This window comes from Macaca mulatta, chromosome 1, assembly GCF_049350105.2.
Source record: "Macaca mulatta isolate MMU2019108-1 chromosome 1, T2T-MMU8v2.0, whole genome shotgun sequence".
Taxonomy (NCBI): domain Eukaryota; kingdom Metazoa; phylum Chordata; class Mammalia; order Primates; family Cercopithecidae; genus Macaca; species Macaca mulatta.
Window position 1 is genome coordinate 35376694 of NC_133406.1, and position 24411 is coordinate 35401104.

At 44.8% G+C, this 24411-nt stretch overlaps 1 protein-coding gene across 18 annotated transcripts in view; it reads right to left on the minus strand.

The window, feature by feature from the left end:
• SEC16B (SEC16 homolog B, endoplasmic reticulum export factor) overlaps positions 1 to 24411 on the minus strand; it is a 61582-nt gene that overhangs the window by 13016 nt on the left and 24155 nt on the right. For 16 of the 18 annotated variants that reach the window (XM_078000589.1, XM_078000632.1, XM_078000562.1 and 13 more), the window contains 12 exons: positions 24100 to 24161; positions 22610 to 22745; positions 21906 to 22136; positions 18106 to 18203; positions 15776 to 15857; positions 11740 to 11857; positions 10043 to 10154; positions 8222 to 8327; positions 5496 to 5636; positions 4215 to 4319; positions 3289 to 3364; positions 831 to 1130 (listed from right to left, as the gene is read on the minus strand). In XM_078000589.1, coding sequence (XP_077856715.1) covers positions 831 to 1130; positions 3289 to 3364; positions 4215 to 4319; positions 5496 to 5636; positions 8222 to 8327; positions 10043 to 10154; positions 11740 to 11857; positions 15776 to 15857; positions 18106 to 18203; positions 21906 to 22136; positions 22610 to 22745; positions 24100 to 24161 — 1567 coding nt within the window. The remainder of the gene's footprint in view (positions 1 to 830; positions 1131 to 3288; positions 3365 to 4214; positions 4320 to 5495; positions 5637 to 8221; positions 8328 to 10042; positions 10155 to 11739; positions 11858 to 15775; positions 15858 to 18105; positions 18204 to 21905; positions 22137 to 22609; positions 22746 to 24099; positions 24162 to 24411) is intronic. The other 2 variants (XM_078000658.1, XM_078000649.1) reach the window with 1 other exon arrangement.

Sequence of the window (24411 nt, forward strand, 5' to 3'; positions counted from 1 at the left end):
GAAATAGCAATAGGAAGTTGTGCTTTTCCCATCTATCCTGAAGAAGACTAACTGGGACACAATCAGCTTTCTTAACTGCAGCAGAAGCTCCGAGTCCATAAGCCCAAGCTAATCACAGCAAATACAAAGAATGCTCACATGGCTCAGCTCAATCCCAGCCACCCCAGGACATGCTGTTCAACTCATCCTCTACTTCCACAGCCACTCTTCGGGAATCTTGGAAATCAGAGCAGCATCAAGCGAGGTCACAGGGATCCTCCACCACCTTCCTCTCCATGTGAGCCTCCATCTTGGACAGGACCTAATCCTGGAAGGTCTAAGATCTAATCATTCTAGGTGACTTCCAGCATCTCCCTGGCATCGCTCAGCATTGCTCACCCATACTTAGCCCTTGTTGTCGAAGGTCTGATGAGCCTGAAAAAACTCGGGGCCAAGACAGACACATGGGTTTCTGCTGGAGACCCTGATAATAAGCTTTTGGGTGCAGGATGGTTGGAGAAAGAGAACTTGGTCTCTATTTCTCCATCCTGTAATCTCTCTCCTAGAAACTATGTAATCATTTGGATGGCAGGTGTCGCTCCATGTGCCCTGCTGTACCCAGAGGAGAGAGGGACTGGGCTGGAAGACAGCAATCTCCTTCAGATATACGCAAAGCACCAGTATAGTGGCTGAAAACTAGCAGGCCCTCAGTAACAGGCACATACCCCCGCATCTGTGTCTTTCCCAGCTCCAGCCCAACCTCCTCTGACTGGTCCCAGCACCTCCCTTTCCTGCTTCCTCCCTACCCAGACCCTATACTCAACGTGGCCACCCTAGCTGCCAGGTCTTACCAGGGCCCAGGTGTGTCTGCAGCGTTTCCTCCCAGACTGTTCCTCCAGGGGCCTCTGTCACTGCCACGCTGCTGCCAGTTCCTGGTAGGTGGATCTCAGGAACTGAGTAAAGAGGCATCGGTGCCCCTGTCTGCCCTGCACCCCCTCCTGCTGGGTAGGAGCCCGGCTGGAGAGGGAAGGGCTGCTGTGGGCTGGGCTGGGGCAGGCAGGTCTGCTCAAGCATCAGCCACAGAGCTGAGCGGTACTCAGGGGCTTCAGAGTAGCCTTGACATCCAGAAAAGTCCTGGTAGAAAGTGTTTTCTAAGGACATAGAATGAAGGTAAAGAAGTGAGACCTGAAATGTGGCATTTGCATACTGATCACACCAGAAACGTTCCTGCTCACGTCTTCTCTGGAAAGCAGTCACAAGGACAAGCTATCTAACGTGGCTTCCAATAACATGATGACAAGTAAAACACAGAGTGATGGTAACACCCTCATTGCTGTTTATAGAATTGTTTCCTTCACTAGTGTACCCTAAAAATAAAATCCTAAGCCCCTCCATTGACTTAACAGACCCCCTCTTGGACAAGGGGACCCCAGAAAAACCTTAAAAACTGAGTTCCCAGCATGACAGGATGGGAAGTGAGACACCCCTCATTATACCCCCTCTCTTTTGTAGTTTAGACACAACTGACCAGCATTAATGTTAAAACCGAGATCTTAAGACTAACAGATCTTATGGCTTGGTGGCCATAAGATACCAAATTATACACAGAACCTAAAGCCCTGCCAGGCAACGGTTAAGTCCCGCACCTTAAAAATAAACTGTGTTCTCATGGCCACGAGGTTTTATTCTCTAGCAGCTCAGCAAGCACTGGCCTTGAGATGAGCAATGTTAAAACAATTACAACTCATTCCACTCACAAATGCTGACTAAATGAGCCTCTGTTCTATCAGCCATAACCACAGCTGTGGTTGGACAAGACTGATTTCAGTAACTTTCTCCAGATAAGAAGACCACCAACCATGAATTGGGTCTGGCCAGTTTACAGAGGGTCCCCACTTGAGTGCTTCTGTGTCCCGAAAAGACCTTTTGACAGGTAAGGCCTAATTGTAATACGCTTAAAGGATAAGTCTTCACCCCAAGGTGAACATGGGTCGTGTTTTACATGCATGTTAGCTCATTAGGCATGTGTGAGGACCTCCTTTGTGAATAGTCACAGCTCCTCCTATAACCTGTTAAATACGTATGTTTGATCAACCCATTCAACTTAAATTCTTGTCTTACCTCTCCTTCCCTCAAAGTGCCTGGCTATACTTCCCAGCCTGTGGGATGGCCACCTTGCAGGCTGGAACCCTTTGTAAGAAATAAAGTCTCCTTTCCAAATGTACACATTGTATGACCTTTTTTTTAAGTTAACACTACCTTGTATGATCTCTGAGCCTCTAGCCAGTGGGTTGGGAGGGCTGAAATTACCATCCTATCTAACTCCACATCTTTTTAATTTTTGATAAATTATTTCTTCTTTAAAGACTTCCTAATGGACTTGGGTATTTAAAACTTAGAAAGCTTCCAGCTAAAAACCTAAACCAGCTCACAGAAATCATGGCTTTGTTCTTAAAGAATCAGAGTACATTTGCCCTGGAAAAGACCTGACTGGTAACATAAACTAAGGTGTGGACCTATAACATGATTGGTCACGGGACTGGCATGAGTGGCCGACCCACCTGCTCCATTGGACACCAGGAGCCAGGGCTGTGGGGAAGCAACATCCACGGGCACCCAGCCTAGCTCTTCTCCACCCCCCACCTTTACAGATCCTGCTACACAGTGAGAAACAGAAGCCAAGGCCTGCCCTGCCCTCCCTTCCCTTTGCTCATGCCTGAGGAAGGACACAGGGCTGGGAAGAGATGAGGGCCCTTTCCTGACCCTACTGTTGGGGAACTTGGGGAAAGAGTACAGAGTTAACCAGGGATATGGTGCCTGCCAACCCACCACTGGGAAGCATCCCAAGGGAAGAGTAGAGATGCCGTGAAAACACTGAAACATCCTTATTCCACAGTCATCTGGCAATTGCCAGCTCAAAACTCTTAAGGACTTCCGACATCCCCAACACTAACATATGATACTGATGAACCACAATCTCTGGACTCAAGAAATGTATCCAGCTGGAGAGAAGTTAACATAGGAGAAAGAATTGGCTAACAATACAGTGCAACACAAAAAACACTCAGGTATTTAAAAACCTGAATCGTGAAGCAGACGCTCTCAGACTGAGGGAATTTAGAAGAGTTGGGTATGTGTGAGGCTGGCAAGAGCTGTGTGGAGGAGGCGCCTGGACAACGGGGTGGATTTACACAGGCAAGACAGGCACCCTGGGAAGGGAAGGGCGAGTGATTTTGTGAATTACTTTGTCTCGTAGAATCAGATCCTGAGCATCAGCTATGTATATGCTCAGTTCATCATTTTGGGTACCTGTTGTTGTTCCTCTGGCTCCCGAAATAGCTGAGCGAGTAAGATGAGGATCCCCAGTGTCTCCTGCTATCTTTTGCTATTTAAAATAAAGTAAAATTCCTTTTAAGCGGCACAAAGGAAAAACAAGAACAGAGAAACAAAGTGATTCAAAACTTAAGCCAAAAAGAAACTTCCAGTGGGGATGACAAGGTAAGGGAAACACTCGTATGCTTAGGGGCCTGGGGGGTCATGTGGATGGGGATTCCAACTCTGCCCAGAACAGGCAGAGATGGCTGGAGACCAGAGTCATCCACCCTCCCCTAAAGGAAGGAGCACATGGAAAGAACTAAACTGTAGGCCTCAGCACTTGCAGCAGATAGAAGGGGTAAGGCTGCGCGTGCTTCAAAAAATCCACCCTATCTTTCCTTCAGAGCAGAATGAGAAAAAGAAAATGGAGGAGGCCCTGTTCCAATTACTGTTCCAATTACTGTTCCAATTACAACCAGCAGCTTTTGCAATTGTCAGAACAAAAAAGAAAAGACTCAGAAGTCTTTTAAGCAATTGCCCCACATTACATGAAAGTGACACTGGTCCACTGTGATCCATTGTTCCTAGCAGAGATGGGGAAGCTTTGATGGTCATGAAACATACTCTCTGGGGCCTCAGGGAAGGGTGTCAAGAGTGATTGGGAAGAGCGCCCCAACGTGTCACATGTGAATATAGGAAAACGCTCCCACACAGGGACAAGCAGCGGCAAGGAAGCTGAGTCCCACCCCTTCCCCAGACACCAACTGTGCCTCATGGGTGATGGAAGAGACCACGGCGAGGCATGGGGACCAGGGACTTGCTAATGTCAGCGCCTACCTGTTCCATGTCTAGGGGAGGGAGGAGGGAAACAAAGGCCGACACCCGCCCCCCACCACTGCCCTGGCTCCAACCCCACTCACCTCCAGCTGCCTCCGAAGTTGCACTAGCCAGTCTGGCTCTAGGTCCCTGTCTCTACTGCGTCTTTCTAAAACCAGAGGGTCTGATAGCTTCAGTTTCTCTGCTAGCTGTGCCAGGTTTCCAGATGGGTTAGGGGCAGAAAGTAAGAGAGAGGAGAGGAGAGAGAGGGAAGAGAAACAGAAAGACAACAGGGAAGAGAAAACAAGGAAAAAGGAGAAAGAGAGCCTTAACTCACTTATAAATTACATTATAAAAAATAATCAAAAAATAGCTAATTCAGCAGACATCCTTCCAAAATTGCAACATAAATCACTAACCTGTCTTGGGTATTAGATTCTAAATAAAGTATGAGGAGAACAGTTACTCAGCTTCATTTCTGTGCAAAGCTGTCTGCTCTGTAACAGTGTTTCTCAAACTTAGGTGTACATACAAATTTTGTTTGAATTCTAATTGTAAACTTGTTAAAATGCTAATTCTGATTCCATACATCTAGGCAGGGGCGAAGAGTCTGCACTTTTAACCCGCTCCCAGGTGATGCTAATGTTACTTTGTATTTCAAGGATTTATTCCATAAACAAGTTTTAGTTACCAACTTTTCTAATCATTCATTCTGAGCTCCTTGCAACCATCAACCTGTTGGCAGAAACTTCAGGGTATGGGGAGGCTCACCACCAGCAATTTTTATACGTTAAAGAATCCAGCACTTGGGCCTCATCTAAGGCAAAACAAAAATTTAAGGGTAGGCTGCTTTTTTACTCTCTAGCTAATGGGTTTTTCTTCAATTAATTGAAACAACTATTTGCTTGATTGTTGTTTTCTTCCCTAGGAACTAAAGGTTGATATGTTTTTGTTTTCTATTTTAAATGTATCTCATATGTGATAAAATATTCCATGCATTTAAAAGCATTTTAATAAGGATCATTTACTCTTTTAATCACTAAAATATATTTTCTAAGCCCAGCTTTTATAATTAGAATGGTTCACCATAGCATGTAGTTTTACTGTACCAGAAAAGCAGATGCAAAAATGAATTTCCCAAGTAGCACCGACATGGTTTCCAGTCTCCAATCCCACCACCGCCCGCCCAGAGAACATCCTTCTTTGTGTAGTGTTGGGCCTCTGCTTATCGCATCTGGGCATGCATACGTGGTCAAAGGCGGCCGTGGGCTCCAATTTTACGGCAGGTTCAAAGAAGATGAAATGTAGAGTCTAAGCTGCTCTACAATGGCGTTCTTTGAATAGTGAAGATAAAACAACTGCACAGAACCCTTTGAGAGGCTCACCTTGATGAGTTCCGCTAACAGCACAGGGTGACTGCTCTCTCCCTGGCTCAAGACAGCTGCACCAATGGCTTCGCAGTAATGCAAGGCCTGGGACACGAGGCCGTAATCTGCCAGACGGGAAGCATAAAGGAGCTTATACACCTGTGAAGGGAAATGAGTCAGTGACTAGTCCATCCAGGCAGGGAGAGAGAGAGAGAGAAATGTAGATAAGACTTCTTGGAAGTCAGCTGACTGTCAGCTTCCGCTAACTCTGGCATCCAAATATCAAGAGGCTTGTGCCATTTGGAGCATTTTATCTATGCGCGGGCACAACTCCAAATCCAGCCTCCAGTTCCTGCATTACAGAGAAAAGAACAGGAGTCCCATCCGCTCAACGTTCCTAGGTCTTGGTCACCGTGCAAAGTGCACTGGAGTCCTTATTTATTGGGTAGCCCACATATCCAGAGAGCTTGATGTACAGGCACAGGACCAGGCAAAAGAGGGACATTAAAAGAAACAAAAATAGCCTGGGTGCGGTGGCTCACGCCTGTAGTCCCAGCACTTTGGGAGGCCGAGGCAGGCGGATCACTTGAGGTCCAGAGTTCGAGACTAGCCTGGCCAACATGACGAAACTCCATCTCTACTAAAAATACAAAAATTAGCTGGCATAGTGGCATGCACCTGTAGTCCCAGCTACTCGGGAGGCTGAGGCAGGAGAATTGCTTGAACCCGGGAGGCAGAGGTTCCAGTGAGCCGAGATCATGTCACTGCACTCCAGCCTGAGTGACAGAGTAACTCTGTCTCAAAAAAAAAAAAAAGAAAAAAAAATAGACCCTAGCACAAAGGGCATAAAGTTAATGGAGAAAGCTTACTGAGAAAAACAACTAAGCTCTCATGAAAGCATGAGTGGCAGGGCAGGAGCAAGTGTGAGGGCTTTGGTATCAGACAGACCCAAGTTCAAATAAAAGCTCCATGTGAGGTGTGAGACACTGGGCTAGTTACCTCATCTCTCTGTGCCTCAGTTTCCTCTCTACTACATGGGAATACTACTACTACCTACGCCCTTGGTTGTTATGGAGATTAAATGAGATAATTCAGGTGAAGTACTGAGAAGAAACAGCATGCAAGAGATGTGGGCCGATAGCATGTAACCCTTCCGGGCCTCCGTTTTCTCTTTTGTAAAAGGGAGTTAATCATGCCTACATTACAGGATTTGAAACAATACACAAGACGTATAACGCCACAATGCCGGGCACATAGAGCACATTCAAAGTAGCCAATCTCATTACTAATACCAGCCCCAAGCAGCACCAAAATAACTGAGAGTTGGGATGAATAAAGAAGAGAAAAAAAAGGAGAGCAAAGAGCCGGTCAAGGAACTGCAAACAGGAGCTCATCAGGCAGGGTTTTGCTGGAAAAGGTGAGTCTTTGGCAAAGCCCTTAAAAAAGAAGATGCTATAGGACACATGCCTAATGCATGTGGGGCTTAAAACCTAGATGACGGGTTGATAGGTACAGCAAATCACCACGGCACATGTATACCTATGTAACAAACCTGCACGTTCTGCTCATGTATCCTAGAACTTAAAAGAAAAAGAAGAGAAGATGCTAATTGGGCCATTTCTCTACGACAAAGGAATTCACTTTCAAGGCTTTGTGTTGTGTGTGCATGTTGTTGTAATTGTTGTTGTTGCTGCTGCAGTGTGTACCCTCGACACCAAGCACTGAAGGAGAAACAAGGAATTGCTGGAAAAGGTCTCTACCTAAAGAAGATAACTAAGGTAGGAAGATAAGGTACCTGTGCATGAAAGGCAAGAAAACACAAGGCAGCATGAGTTCAATGTCAGTGGGGGCCCCTGGATTCAGCTGTGGGAGCCACACTGTGCCTGCCATGGCCTCAACACTGACAGCAGTTGCTGTGTGCCAGGCACTGTTCTCATGCATTAGAGAAACTAACTCAATTTCATGCCCACTCCATTACAAAGCACCACTGTCATCCCATTTTACAGCTGAGACCACTGAAGGCTGCCATCTCAGTCACACTCATAGGCGTGGTCCGGGGAGCCTGCATGGAGGAAGGGATGGTGCTGGACGTCAGAGCTCACGGAGGATTTAGACGGAGGACGGCACGATGTCAGCACTGGTCTTAACGAATGTAAGGTGACAACGGCATCATGTAGAAACATTGCGAAGACAGGGCGGAAACCACAGCATGGTCACCAACCGCACAGCTGATGCCCTGAGAGGGACGAAGAGGAGTGAGGGCCAGGGCTGAGCACAGAGGGATGGCCAGAGGTAGAGGACAGAGGAGTTCAAAAGAGGCCCGAGAAGGAGCACGGAGCAGAGGGAGGGTGAGCAGCCACTGGGCTGGGCCTGCGTTCCCACTCCCTCCCACAGGACAGCTGCAGGGGCTCAGAAGAAGGGAGAGCTGTCTGGAGAGATGGGGAGAGGCAGCTGACAGCAGGAGTGAGGCGCAGGCCAGGGCGGCAAGCAGAACGTTCAAACGTCAGCAGTCAGGCAGGAGCCTCCAGCAGAGAGGCCTCTGCAACGTTTTACCTTTGTATTATAAAACGCAGACCTTTAGGGGACATAAAAAGAAATCCTACACCCTCCCACACTTAAGCTAATGAGGAAAAGTTCAGTGATAACTTAGCCCCAGGTACCAAGTGCCAAAAAGCAAAGCTGGAAATACAGCTGCCTGCAGCTGCCTGACAGTGACAGTGGTGGCCTCATCTGGGCTCGGTTACCTGGAAAGAAGGGATGAAGGATTTGGGGCGGCCCAGCATCTGGCAGTACTCGAAGATTTCCGTCCTCTGGATTGCCTCAGTTGTTGCAAATTTCAAAAACTCTTGACTAAAACCAGGGAATAACAATAAAAGAGATTGAGGTGTGGGGGACACGGGAGTTAAATCCTAGTGGATCGCCAAACACCAGCTGCAGCCTTTCATGGGGGAGTTTCCATCCTGGGCTGATCCCTGCGGCGGCGTCAAGAGAAGAAAGAGACTCTGGGCTCCCAGAATGAGTGTTTCACCTCCTCTCCCTCTCCCTGCTTGAGGCTGAGGAAGGAACAAAACAGAACTCTGCACCAGAGGCGCTGGGAGGCAGAGGCTGCGGAAACAGGGCGCCTCCTGCCTTCTTGCTGAAGGGTAACTCAAGGCACTGGGCCCTCCTCTTAAACCCAAGGAGAGCTGGCCCCCATGCCCATAAAGCCTGTCGTGTACCTGTAAAGAGCACCCCTAGTTTGAGCAAACTTGCACAAAAGAGGGGAGCCATGTAACACCCCAGGAGCACTGAGACCAAAAGGCATGGTAGAGCAGGCGAGGACGGCTGAGCCAGAAATCGAACAAGCGTCTGTACGTTGGATGTTCATTCCACCAGCGAGGATGGGGACTGAGTGAGTGTGATCTGGTCGGGGCAGGTGGTGGGGGGCACAAGAGTCTCATGCAACCCAAAATTTCTCCCATCAACAGCTCGCCATGGTGTTTAAAATCACAATCAGGGTAGGACTTTATTTCTAGGAATTTCCTCATTCAACATAAACCAACATAAACATAGGAGGGGAGGCATATTAGCCCATACACACTTATTGTACATTTGGCACAGGAGGGATTCTTTGACAAGCTAGCCGTGTGCTATCAGAGACCTGGACCTGGAAGGAACAGGCATGAGCTGGGTAGTTGCCTCAGTGGGAGGCAGTGTGGTGCAACAGTTAAAAGGGCTTTGCCGCCTGACTGCCTGGATTCCGAGTCCAACCCACCCACACCCTCGCTGTACCATCTGAGACAAGTTATTTCATCTCCCTGTGCCTCGGTTTCCCTCCTCCCTGAGTACGATTAAAATCTTTGCTTGACTTCACTTCTTCATAGGGTAAATGTGTAATAATTAAAGGAAATAGTGCAAAGAAAACGCCTGGCACAACGTAAGAGCTTAGTGACTCTTAATGCGTATGGGGAGGGGGATAGAGAGATACAGAACAGGGAAGGCCACTAGGGAGCGAATCGTTCTGTCTGTGCATTCATTCACTGGGGGCTAAGCGAGCGCCTCCTGCAGGAAAAGCCTAATGCTATGGCCAACAGAGAATGTCACCAGTGGGACTCTAAGTAGCTTGTGCACCAAGTCATTGTAGGGATGCTAGGGCCCCAAAGAGGGACTAAACATAAACTGCTTCCATTATCCAGTTTTGCCCAGGGTGGGCTCTCAGAACAGGCCCAGGGCTGCCTAAGACGGACCCACGAGCCTCCACACATAATTGGTTTTTTTAAGGAACAAAGTCAGCTTGTGGAGCCAGGGTGCCACCCAGTGGCCAAAGGACACAATACTACACAAAGGCATCAGCCCACCTCTTTGCAGAGCAAGACCCAGGGCCTGAGGCCCCGCTGATGCTGCAATGTGGGGCCCACGGGGCATCTCCTTGCACAGACATGCACAGGTAACAGTCCCAGATAAGGGAGCCAGCGGAAGCTGAAATTCACATGAGAAAATGAAGAATGGATTCATAAAACCCAACAAGAGCTAAAACAATCCCATGGAAAATGTCCTTCCTGTTTCCTTTCTCCCAGGTCACATACCTGTGGCTGCTGCCCAGCAAGACCAGATGATCTGTCTTCACGGTGTAGTGGCCGAAGGGCACATGAGCCATAAGGTAACAGAAGTGAGCTGCCTCCACAAGCCCCTTCCCAGCTGCAGGAGGAAGAGAACAAGACCCAGTCCCGGAGCACACCAGTGTGGGGGCCCATCATCCGGGTGGGATAGGAGAGAGATGGAAGAGTGGCCTCGGGGGTCAGAGGGGAGAAGCTACATGGGACTAAATGAATAAGCCTTTCATAGCATGAGTCACAGACCCCTAAACCCCACTCCTCCCACCAGCCCATTTGGCCTCAGATGTTACATTTCTCTTCAGCCAGAAGAAGGCACGATTTCACCTTCTAGCTAAAGGATTTTTTTTTTCTTTTTTCTTTTTTTTTTTTGAGACGGAGTCTTGCTCAGTCGCCCAGGCTGGAGTGCAGTGGCCGGATCTCAGCTCACTGCAAGCTCTGCCTCCCAGGTTTACGCCATTCTCCTGCCTCAGCCTCCCGAGCAGCTGGGACTACAGGCGCCCGCCACCTCGTCCGGCTAGTTTTTTTTGTTGTTGTTGTTTTTTGGTTTTTTTTTTTTTGTATTTTTTAGTAGAGACAGGGTTTCATCGTGTTAGCCAGGATGGTCTCGATCTCCCAACCTCGTGATCCACCCTCAGCCTCCCAAAGTTCTGGGATTACAGGCTTGAGCTACCGCGCCCGGCCCCTAAAGGATTTTTGATGAGGAATTCTCTGAACATTTTAGTCTTTCCTGAGGGTGAAAAAGGAGTTTGAAATGCCTGCACCTGAGCAAAGAAGGAGACTACTGGGAGTCGCCATTCTTAAACTAGGCTTCCTGGGGCACCATTGTTTTCCCTGCTAAAGTCAAACATAAAAATCACATTAATTACCAACATGTTTTGAAATGTTCTCCCATACATTTTCCACTGCCTCAAAATTGAGTTAATTCAACTAGATACAATACCTAGCACAGTGTCTGGCCCCCAAGAAGTGTTCAACAAACATTAGTTCCCTTCTACTGAGGGTGCTGCGTGGCCTCCATCTGACTTGGCACAACCTTACCATAGCTATTTAAGTCTAACAGAGCAGTATTTTAAAAAGCCCCATGGGAGCACCATGATTTCTAGATGCTCTGCTTCTTGGCTAAATTTGAGAACCACTGGTCTGGAACATTCAATAGCCCCTAAGTGTTTATAAGGCCATATTCACAGAGAGATGATAGAAAGAAAGACTACAGGGTTAACCTAGAGTGGTTCAGGCAAAAACAGAATTTCCTATCTGATTGAACTGGGTCACTGAGAAATTTACAGCAACAGGAGGCAAAGTGTCCTATGCGTTAACTCCATCCACAGGGGAATCTGACCCAGGGCTGGAAAAATCAGCTGCTGAGAGCAGACTCCTACAGCAGCAGAACACCAAGGCTCAGGGGCCTGGCCTGCATTCACTCACCACAGAAATTCTGCGAAACAGAGAGACAAGGACATGCATTTCCCTGGAGTTACTTTCCCCAAAACACGGAGGCTCCTGGGTCCAGGAAAAGCCTGGGGCATAGACTCTGGCCCTACCTAGAATCTGAGAATCTAAGAGCAGGATGTTTAAAGCTGGTCTGGACAGGGAGGAGTTGGGGAAGGTAGGGGACGGAATGGAAGGGGAGGGGAGGGGAGGGGCAGGTCAACGCTGGTATCGCTTACCCAGAGTGTCACCCATGGCAACAATCGCACGCTGATACAGCTCCGGGTCCCCAGCCTGATTTGACAGAATCACAGCCAAGTGAGGCCTCCAGTCTCCCCACTGCTTTTCTCCACAACACTGAAAAGCACCAGAAAAAAATAACTTAAATGTACAATCATTTAGGAATGGCCAGATGTATATAAAGAAGGCTGTTGTCTATTTCCTGGTTCAGAAGCTGTCAGAGAACGCCCACTCCACCACCTGCAATGCTGCCATTCATTGATTTAGAGTTCTCATCTTTAAAAAGGTAAAACTCTCAGAAGGACACAGATAGACAGATACGTATACATGCATACATACATACATTCACAGGGATATTGGAAAATGGATAAATAAAATGACATTGCTCACTTACTACTGTTCACATTTCTCCCCAGTGCCTGACCCCCAAATAGCTAGAGACAAAACTCAGAAAAACCCTGAGGCTTCAGTGGTTTTTTGGTTCAAGATCAAACATCTTTGGCTCATGAGTAGAAGAGGCCACAGCCTGTCACAGAAGTCAGGGGAACATGGGCCTGCTTAATGTCTTACCAAATACCTATGTTTTCTGACTTTACAAAGCCCATTCACACACATCCACTTATTTAATCTTTACAGCAACCCTATGAAGTCTGGTTCCTATTACCACTTTAGGAATAAGAAGTCCCAGCTAGGACAATGCAGAGGCAGCAGAATTCCACCAGGGGGCAACAGAGAGTAAGCAGCGTGGTGGAAATGTACAAAACCCCGCATAAATGGTGTTTTCCCTACCATCTCTCCCTAAGACTGTCCTACTAAACAAAGGAGAATTTCAAGGCAGAAAATATCAATAAAGAAACAATATAACATCATGGAAACAACACAGGTCCCAACTCGAGTCCTGCATCTTACTAGCTTACTTACCTTGAGCAAGTTTCTTAATGCCTCTGAACCTTTGTTTTCTCATCCCTAAAATGGAGATCATAATTTCCACCTAACAGGTTATTGTTGATAATAAAATAAGATAGTTGTGTAAAGCACATCGCATGGTACTTCACGTTTGGTTTGCACTTAATTGCATGTAGGTATAAATACATACACACATACACACACACACAGTTGGAAGCTGAGCAGAGGAAAGAGGTGATTTGCACAGCTGCCTACCTTCCGATTTGTTATATAGATAGGTAGGGCAGGAGATTGCCAATAATAACTAAGATTTGGAGGTTAAAACCATTCATAATTACTTGGTCTTTGTAATTATCCCAGGGAATAAAAGATGCTTTATTCAACTCCATTTTACACCCACTCCTTGTTGATCCAGTCAATGCAGTGTGAAGAGGATGATGACAATGATGGTGATGATAAATCATAATAATAGCAGTTCTCATGTGTCACATCGAACCATGAACCATATCCTGTGCTAAGCGTTTCCCCTACCAACAATCACATGTGCTAAGTCCTATTATGACCTTCATTTTAACATGTAAGCCAAGCTGCTTCTTGCTGATCTACAGAAATCAGCAAAAGAGAAGGAAATCCCTTGCTAAACACACACACACACAAAGAAAAACTTAGAGGTCATTATTCTGTCTCCTCGCTGGTGATTTGAAAAAGATCACTATGAATCAGATCAATGGAGAGGTGGAGGGGACACAGGAGAGAGAGAGAGAGAGAGAGAGAGAGAAAGCACCAACATTTATTAATTAACGTCAATGGGCCAAGCATGATGGTTGATATGTTCAGATGTTCTCTCTCCTTTGATTTTCACAATAACTCTACAGGTTAGGAACCAAAATCCCAATAAAGATTAAAAACAGGCTCTGTGAGATTAAGAAACAAAGCCAAGTTCACCTGGCAGAAAGGCGCACATAGAGTCTAGGTTAAACTGGTGTGAAACCCACGTCTGTGTTGTCCTGTTGCCGTGCTTTTCCACCACCCCGTTCATCACATGAAACTGAAATCCAGCCTTTTAGTACATGCTGAAGTGCTGGGAAACTCCCTAAGATCAAATAATGCATTGACACATCACCTCTGGCTCCTCCGTTCTCTCATCTAAAAATAGGGGAAATTTAGCTAACTCTACTATTACAAAAAAAAAAAAACACACACACACACACACACAATGAACCATAGCTAATTGTATCACTTCCTGCATTTAGTGCTTCGTAACATAATGCAGTTCCATTGTGGAGCACAGGCCATTCCACTGAATTGTGAGGCACACTCTGTGCTACAAAATAGCCGGTTGATTTGATGACGGGGCATGAAAATCATTTCTCTTTTCTTGGAATTAGCCACAAGCAATAGGAAGGATAAAAAAAAGAAAAAGGAAAAGCGTGAGATCAATTTTTATTAAAACTAGTGTTCACCAAAACCCAAGCCTCAAGATATGAGAAAAGGCTACCAAAAGTAATGGCGATTGGACAGAGGTCCCTCCATGGGGAAGCCGAGAGAACACAAGGGAGAGGACCCCACAGCTCTCCCCACCAGCTGGAGAGTGGCAAAGGCAACTCAGGCTCACACAGAAAACTCTGGGTCCTGCAGAAAATGCCAGATGGCCTGGAATATGGCCTGGCCCATCCTCTGCACAAACCTAATATAAATAACTGGAAATATAAACCCAGGAAAGATTCAACTCCTTTAAAGTTATGTAATATGAGAAAGCAAGCACAGAATGTATACAAATAAACCCTAAGACAGAAGGAGGAAGGTAACATGAAAAATAGAGGGGAGAGAGAACATTCACTACAAAAACGTTACCACAAAACAAATGAAAAATTGTCACCAAACATTTTGTCGTGAATTTAAGTAAAATAATGAAACAATTGCGTCTGTGAAGCAAGAGCATAATCTGAGTTATAAGAGCCCAGGAAATAGATGGTGGATAACAGGAGATGAATGTAATGTGCAGAGCTCAGGAAAAAAGTAGGGGGAAATTGAAGAAATAGACAGAAACACCAGAGCCCAAAAGCAAGAGACACTGGTGAAAACACAGTAAAGGACAGAGGAAGGAAAAAAGAAAGGAAGGAAACAGGGAAGGAGGAAGGGAGGGAGGGAGGGAGGGAGGAAGGAAGGAAGCAAGGAAGGAAGGAAGGAAGGAAGGAAGGAAGGAAGGAAGGAAGGAAGGGAGGGAGGGAGGGAGGGAAGGTGGGAGGGAGGGAAGGAAGGAAGGGCGGGCAAGAGAGGAAAGAAGAGAATAAAAAATTATAAAAGAGAAAATTATAAGTATAATTCATATATGTATATATATGAAATATGTGTACATGGAATTCCTGAAAAGGAAACCAAAATAATGGGAACAAAACAAATATTGAAGGATATAATCCAAGAAAATATTCCTGAACTCTAACATATGAATGTACATATTAAAAGGACATGCTATATATACCCCAAGGAAAAAAATGGATCCAGACAGTCAACACCAGGGCATAATCTAGTAAAGTGACTGGACATCAAAGGTAAGGAAGGAATACTTTGGGGCCAAAAGATCAAGTCTCCTATAATGGGAAAACTACCAAGCTGGCCTCAGACTCTCAGCCACATCAACTCTAGAAGACTGAAATCGAGTATGTCCAGCTTCGAAGTGCCAATGTGCAGTGGTGGGGAGCATTCCTCCAGAGAAAAAGAAGGGCAGCCCTGCCAGGGGAAGCCTGAAGAACAGGCACAGGTCCTCTTGCCATTCACACAAGAGCAGGCAGCTTTGACATTTTGGGAAGGCCAAGGTCTTCAGAGTCAGACAGACCCAGACAGATCCTGAGCCCACCACTCACTATCTCTGACCTTGGGTCATCTTACACCTTTGCAGCTCAGTTTCCACATCTGCAAAGCAGAGAGAATATTTCCTACCTCTATGCATTAAACCAAGTAATATGCATCAAAGCACTTAGCACAGGGCCCAGCACATGGTAAGTGATTAACAAACTATTAATATTATCATCACGTTTGCTCCTGAAAGCCATCACACTCCTGAGCAGTCCCCACCCCCTCAAGCCCTCGGGATGCCAGGGTGGTAAAGGAATCCTGTCACAGGGGTACCGTGGCTGCCTGTGGAATCCTCCCCGACATGAGCTGGAATAGGGTCTGCAGTGGGTCATTGAGCGCCAGCGTGCTGGTGAAGCTGCAGAGAGAAGGATAGTCAGTGAGGACCACGCCCAGGGAACCTCTTTACCCACTGCCCACAAGGCTCAGGGCCTCACCTAATCTTATCAGATTTTGGCAGCTTCCTTAGGAACGTGAACATCTCTTTACTTTCTGCCATGCCTCTGTCACATCCTCCTTTGAGGAGAGATGGCAGGGTCCTCAATCTACCGCACACCCCAGCTAGATCTCATTGTTGGGGGTATTTTCTGCACCTTGGTCTTAATGGCCTAACTCTGGAATAACCATTTCTGTGGGCCTTCTTCCATCACTGAGATGACCCATTGACATCTCAAAGGTCCCCTGGAGAGCCACAGTAGTTTATCTGGAAGCTTTTCTCCATAGGCACCCCCTTCCCAGCCACCCCGATCTCCCACTCCCTGCAGCCCTCCTCCACACCAAGCCCACAGCACTCAGTGCCGTTTTTCTGGCTCATCAAGAGCCTGGGTCTGTAGTGCTTTTGCTCACAAGCACTAAATAGCCATTTTCAGTAACCAAAGAGGCGTGGAACAGGGGCCAGAAATGATCCTGCTGATGACAAACCATGGGATATGCTTAACAAGGATATAATAAGCTCTACAGCTGATTTGAGATTTAAGCTTACTCAGTGAGAGGTATTTTTCACAATTCACTGGGCTCCATCAAAAATCAATGGCCCAAGGCAAAAATCTGTAGCAGAGATGTATGCTACAATGTGGGGCTGTGGGATGTTCGTTTTCAAAGCCCAAAGGAAAATCATCCTCAGAACACCGTCCTTTATTTAACAGCACCCTTGCCACCGGAACTCCAAGCATGTATCATAATACAACTTCTGTGTTCCTCCCCATTCCAGTCTCCAGGAAGACTGAAGGGTGGAGTCGTCATGAGAGTCAACCAAGGCCATCATCCAGAATGGGCCCACCAGTGGTGCAGTCATTAGGCCCTTGGACTGAACTTAACATGGAAGTGTTAAGTGTTTTTGTTTGTTGGTTTGTTTGTTTTTTTGAGATGCAGTTTTGCTCTTGTTGCCCAGGCTGGAGTGCAATGATGTGATCTCTGCTCACTGCAACCACCACCTCCCAGGTTCAAGCGATTCTCCTGCCTCAGCTTCCAGAGTAGCTGGAATTACAGGCGCCCGCCACCATGTTCAGCTAATATTTGTATTTTTAGTAGAGACGGGGTTTCACCATGTTGGCCAGGCTGGTCTCAGATTCCTGAACTCAGGTGATCCACCCACCTCGGCCACCCAAAGTGCTGGGATTACAGGCGTGAGCCACCGTGCCGACGGAAGTGTCATCTTCTAATTCAACCTCTGCCCAACAGGATTTACGGCCAATTCAAATGTAAGTTCAGCTGAGAGGATAGCTTCCTTCACAGCTCTAACCAGCACTAGAAGCTCAACACTTTGAGGTAGCATCTTTCTTGCTGTCTGACCCAAGTCTGCCCCTTACAGGAGGGTCCCTCACCCCACCCACCACATTTGTCCCTGCCAACCCGTGGATGCTAAGAGGAGCCTGAAGGACTTATTCAGAAAGCCTTCTCCATCCAGCACCCCTATTTGATCCTGGCTTTCTTTCACTCTGTTTCATCTCCTTATTCCAAACTCCTGGTTATGGACCCTTGCTTCCATCCCTAGCTCATCCTGGTTTGGGCATTTTTCCTGGTCCCCGCTGGCACCCAGATCACAGTGTGCTGACGTCATTTCTGACTAAGCACATCTCTTTAGTCTCAACACCTCCCACTGCCGCCGATGCAGACTTCTGGATCTCACTGCCAGTGCAAAAACTCCTTTTCCTACCACAGCTCACGACCCTGCTACCCCACACCCCTACCCTACTCTCAGTACCCAGACCTCATCACAAGTATAAACAGTAGACAACTGCTTACGTCAAAGACCCTCAGTCCCAAGGCTCTAAGGAAGTGATCACCTACCCCTCATTACCAGAACTAGCTGGAACAGCCGCTCCCAAAGAGAGAAGGCTACTGCAATGTAAAAATCTATTTAATTTTTGGAAACTCTCACCCTGGGCAATTTTACTAAAACTCTGTATTCAATTTAGCAGGTAGAAAGAATGTATCTGTGTCTAAAACAGAGAAATGCTATGTCCAGCTCAGAAAAGAGAACATGGAAAGATCCCTGGAGTGGGAGGCTCCTCAGTGCATCTGGCGTTTCTCCACACCCTCATCCTCCACCTTTGGTGAGGAGGCCTCTCTGCCCCACTGGTCTCTTTTGTTAAGTTCCAACTCACCCACTCATGACCCAGCTGTAGGTCCGTGGGTCCATCTTGCTGGACAAGAACAAAGCATGGCCCCACAAGTGGTTCTTCATGGCCCACTCCAAGGCTTCCTGAAAACCAAAACATCACATTCAAGAGTGCCTTTCCCACCTTCCACTCACAAGAAGTTCCTGTGCTTAGGCACTGCTGCATCCTAGGCAGCGGAGGCTGGGCTTCCAGAAAATTCTTAGAGCCTCATATAAGAATGTGAACAGCCAGGAAGCAGGTTGTAGCTAGCATAGTGTTTTTCTCTAGGATGTCACCTTCACCAGCCTTCACTTTATCAAAATCCACTGTGCTATTCCATCAGCTTCCCATCAGACATGGTTGCCAGTTAGCCTCATCTCTTTAGCAAAAGTTTCGTAGCACTTGAACATCAAGACTGCAGTAAATACCAATGTATAGTATACTTGAAAATCACTAAGAGAGGAGATTTTAAGTGTTCTCATTAGAAAAAACATGATAAATATGTGATGTGACACATATGTTAACTAGCTCCATTTAGCCATTCCACAGTGTGTATGTATATATACACATATATATCATGTTGTATACTATACATATATACAACTTTTGTCAATTAAAAAAATAAAAGATAGTATCATATACAAAAACAAGAAATTAAATATTTAAATGTAAAAACGAAAAGTACTTCAACTTCATTTTTATAAATTAATTTTGAAGTAGAAAAAGCCTTTCTAAATATGACCCCCAGAAACTTACAATTTTACACAGAAAGCCCTAAAAACATAAAGAGCTCCAACAAATCAATAAGTGAGGATCAGAGACTCAATAGAAAAATGCAGGAAATCAATGACAAAAAATTCACAGATTAAAAAATATTCAACTTCATTGAATTCATTTTGAATTGAATTGAATTGAACATATTCATTTCAATAAGAGAAATGCAGGCCTAGTGTGGTGGCTCACACCTGTAATCCCTACACTTTGGGAGGTTGAGGGGGAGGATCACTTGAGCCCAGGAGTTTGAGACCAGCCCTGGCAACACAGCAAGACCCCATATCTACAAAAAAAATTTAAATTAGCTGATAATTTTTTCTTTTGAGACAGTCTCTCTCTGTCACCCAGGTTGGAGTGCAGTGGCATGATCTCAGCTCACTGCAACCTCCACTTCCCAGGTTTAAGCAATTCTTATGCCTCAGCCTCCCAAGTAGCTGGGACTACAGGCCATGCCACCAGGCCTGGCTAATTTTTGTATTTTTTGTATCGATGGAGTTTCTCCATGTCACCCAGGCTGGTCTGAAACTCCTGGCCTCAAGTAATCTGCCTGCCTCCCAAAGTGCTGGGATTACAGGCGTGAGTCACCACATCCAGACTTTTTTCACTTCTCAGATTGGCACCTATCAAAGAGTTTGAAACACACTGTGGTGAGAATGTAGGAAAACAGGCACTCTCTTGCATTGCTGGTAGAGTGAATTGGCACAACCTCTAAAAGGCAATTTGTCAGTATCTATCAAAATTACAAACCATATCCTTTGACCCAACACTCTGCCTCTAGAAATTTATCTTACATATATTCTCTCACACTGGGCAAAAGGACAGTGGTTATTCATTGCAACATTGTAACTGCAGAAGACTGGAAGTACTCTTAATGTCAAGCTATATGGGGTTTAGTTAAATTAATTATAATTTATCAGTAGAAAACTTTGCCAATGTAAGAAATAATGAGAAAGGTATTTATATAGGCTATAGAGCAGAGGTCAGCAAAATATGGCCTAAAGGCCAAATCCAACACACTGCCTATTTTGGTACAGGCCATAGCCTCAGAATAGTTACTGCCTTTTTAAGTGATTGGAAAAAAAATTTTTTTAATTTCACTATGCATTATAATTATACGGTAACTCAAATTTCTATGTCTATAAATGGAGTTTACTGAAACACGGCCACACCCATTCATTTACATATTTTCTGTGACCACTTTCACACTATAAGGGCAGAGCTGAGTAGTTGTACTAGAGGCCCCATGGCCTGCCAATTATAGAAAAAGTTTGACAACTCTAATATAGAGTGTTTTCTGAGGTATTTTGTAAAATGGAAAAGGGAAGGTACAGAAATGGTATACAGTATGCTATTTTTTAACAAAGAGAAAATAACAATATAAGCATAAAATTTCTCTGGATATTTCAGAGAGAAAAATTGGGTGACTAGGGGATAGGAGCATCATTTCCCAATTAGGTCTTTTTTATATTTTAATTTTTGAATGAAATTGATTCAAATTGATTTTAATTATCTATCCAAACACTTAAATTTTTATGACTTTTGTAAAGTATAATCTCAACCTCAAAATTGAGCTAGAAATCAATCTTCATCTGTTTAAAGTACAGACAGTCCCTGCTTTATGAGTTTTTGACTTTACAATGGTGTGAAATCAATACACATTTGGTAGAAATTGTACTTCAAGTGCCCATACAACCATTCTGTTTTTCACTTTCAGTAACATATTCAATAAATTATATGAGATATTTAGCACCTTATTAAAAAACAGGCTCTGGGTTAGATGATTTTGTGGGTTAAGGTAAACATTCTGAGTACATGTGAGGTAGGCTAGGCTAAGTTATGATGTTGGGTTAGGTGTATCAAATGCATTTTCAACTTATGATATTTTCTATTTAATGATGGGTTTATTGGGATATAAACATTGTAAGTCGAGGAGCATCTGTATTCAATATTGATAGGAAGCCTTAGATATAGCAGAAGGAGTATTTGTAAACAAACTTCCTGGAAATTAATTTGGTATATATATAAAGAACCTTTTAAAAGTGCATACCATTTATATACCCAGTAATTCCACTTCTAGGAATCTGTCCTAAAAAATTTAAAAGATCAGACAAAGACTCATGTAACAAGATGTGTAAATTATATAATTTATAATGGTTGACAAAATTGTAAATAGTCTACATATTCAATAATAGTAGAATAGCTAAATAAAATATGATACATTAATATGATGGAATATTGTATAACTATTTTTTAAATGGTGCTGTTGGAGCATATTTAATGCCATGAGGGTATTTTACCATATCGTCTTAAGTTTAAAAACAGAAATAAACGATTGTATATGCAATTTTATTTTCTTTTTAATATATATGCATGGAAAAATGCTGGAAGTAAATATATCAAAATGTTAACAGGTATAATCTTTTCAATTTTTTATTTTTTTATTTTTAATTTTTATGAGTACATAGTAGGTATATATATTTATGGAGTAAAATATATGAGATATTTTGGTACAGGCTTGCAACGTTTAATAATCACATCATGATAAATGGGGTATCCGTCCCCTCAAGCATTTATCCTTTGTGTTACAAACAATCCAATTATACTCTTTTAGTTATTTTTAAAAGTATAATTAAATTATTATTGACTGTAGTTCCCCTGTTGTGCTGTAAAATACTGTCATATTCATTCTATTTTTTTTTTGCACACATTAACCCTCCCAACCTCCCTCCCACCCTCCCCTACTGCCCTTCTCAGCCTCTGGTAACCATCCTTCTACTCTCTATCTCCGTGAGTTCAATTGTTTTGATTTTTAGCTCCCACAAATAAGTGAGAACATGTGATGTTTGTCTTTCTGTACCTGGCTTATTTCATTTAATAGTTCATTGTATTTTAATGGTAGAACTGTGGGTGTTTTTATTTTCTTTCTGTTTCTTTTTGAACTTCTCGCATCCTCCCTGAAATGAGTATATACTATTCACATAATTGGAGCAGGGGTGATTGGTGGAGAGGGATTGGGCGAAGGGCATACTTGCCTTCTTCCTTCCATAGTAGAGCAGTCTAGTGAATTTCTCCACGATCTGCGCAGGTGTCTCCACACTGGGGGGGATCTCTCCGGTGAGCAGGTTCGGGGTCCCAGAGCTCAGCACTGGCCAGTCCTCATCGGTCAGGCTGATGAGGTTGGCCACAGGGGGCTGCCGTTTGTACTTCTCCAGCTTCTTGCAGTCTTGCATTAGCAGCTCAGCAATGTCAGACCCCACCATGGACTGTAAGGCAAAGAGGATCATCTGAGGAGAATCCTATGGGTCCTCAGGCTGGCCGCCCCAGCTGGAGAAGGAAGGCAGCAGGGAGCCTGCCTTCTTCGCGAGGAGTCCAATTATGCAAACATAAGGCAGTCCTTTCTTAGATTGCTATATTTCAAACTTCAGCATCACTATCATGGTTATTTTCTGCCTGTCAGGAGCCACAAAGCTTACCAGAAACATTTACAATTTCACAGGTATATTACCTGGCTGGTGCAATAACTCAGAAACTACAATATTCCCAGACCAAGGAAGATCATCAGGGAAGATTTGCATTAGCAAACTGGCATTGACATTTGAACAATTTTTCCCCTTGGGGCAATTTGTGGCTTCTTTACCATTGCTTTTCATAATCATGCCATAAACATAATCTTATCTATCCCATGAAGACTTAAATTTCAGCCTGCACCTGCTCTCCCACCAAAACAGTAACTTACCCCATTCTGGCGACAAAGGAGAATCAAGAGCTGCCACAGTAGAGCCGAGTCTCTGCTCCCCAGTGTCTCAGATTTGCAGCTCTGAGCTGCTTTCTGCTGGCAAAACGTCATAATATCCACCTTATGTATATCTTCCCTACATGGAAAAAATTTAGGGAGCGAAGAGTGAGCAGGCAGACACTTCCCTGTTTCGGACCCCAGGCTCCTCCTAAGTGTGCAAGTGCTGGCTGGGCTGTGGTTGAGATAGAAATCTGACAAGCCAGGGCTAGGGTAATGAGTCTATAGCTATAGGATAGTTATTTTCTTATAGAACAGGAAGAAATTTCAGAGATTCTCTCATGCACCCCCTCCATTTTATAGATAAAGCAACAGAGGCCCAGAGACCTGAAGTCACTGCACAGGATAGCAAGTAAAAGCAGACTTTGCAGTCAGACAACCCTGGGTCTAAATCTTGGTCTGCCACTTCTCTGTTTAGACAAGTTTCTTACCTCCTCTGAGCCTCAGCTTTGTCCCCTAAAATAGGGACAGTAAAAGAACCTACCTCCATACAAAAAGGAATTAGAAAATTGTGTGGCATGTATTAAGTGATCAATATGATTGGCATTATGATTTGCTCAAGATCATCCAATAACATCAAAGCCAAGTTAGGCTTAGTACCCCAGTCTTTGAATAACCCAATTCACTTTTTTGACCCATATCTGTATACCCGTGTGTAAGAAACAGAGAGGACACTCATTTTTACTTGAGGGAACTGTCAGATGCCATAAGAGGAATACATTTATATAGTAGTGATGATACTTTCCATGTGCATAATCTCACTTGAGACTCACAGACAAGCCTCGGGTAGGGAGAGCAGGTGTTATACCACTTCCAGGGGGAAAACTAAGGTTCAGAGAGGGCTGACCTGTCCACCATGGTATTCCTAGTACATAGGATGCCCGAGCCTGAGACCCATGTTGGCTGTCATCCAGCAAGGACTCTCTCCTCAACAAAGATGCCCTGAGTTACATTTATCAGGAATATAACTAAATATTTAAAAGCAGTCCTAGCTGAGTACTGCAGAGGGCTCACTCGCACACTGTTCCGTAACTTGAACACTGCCGATCTTATCTACCTCTCCAGGAAAAAGCCACTGTCACAAGAATTGTTTCTGCTATGATCCACTCGTCAGGGACTTCCCAGGCGATGCTCCACTTTTCTGCTAACATCTATCAAGCACACAGAACACTAAAACTTCCTACCATGCAGCCTCTGCAAAATGGAACTGGTTTTAGATTTCTAAACTGTCATGCTAATTTTGCTTTCTGTCCTTCAACTATTGAATGGCTTGTCAAAATGACTCAGGCCACATCTGGTTCTATCTTGTAGCACAGAGAATTCCACTCCAACAAGGACGGACTTTTTTTTCCAAGGAAACCAAGAACATATCTCCAAAATGCTGATCTGAGCAGGAAGATTGCCCTTACTCAGCAGCTCTTACAGCACTTTACCTAATCAAGGGTCCTGAGAAACTTCTCATCTCCTCTTGCTCTTCGGAATCATTAAGAATAACCTGCAATAAAACAATCAGATTTTACTTTAAGACTGTGTCCACCCTAGGCCCTTTTCAGTCAAGTCTAGTATCAGACCCCAGGGCCGTGGGGCTAGGATGTGGCTCAAGGCCTTGTGGAGAAAGCAGAAAGGAAAAAGTGAATCTTGTTGCTAAAGATGAGCCACTGACATCTCAGGAAAAACATAACTCTAGCATCAATTCTTTCAGAGAAGAGCCCCACCCATTCCTGCACCCCCTAATCCAGGGGGTA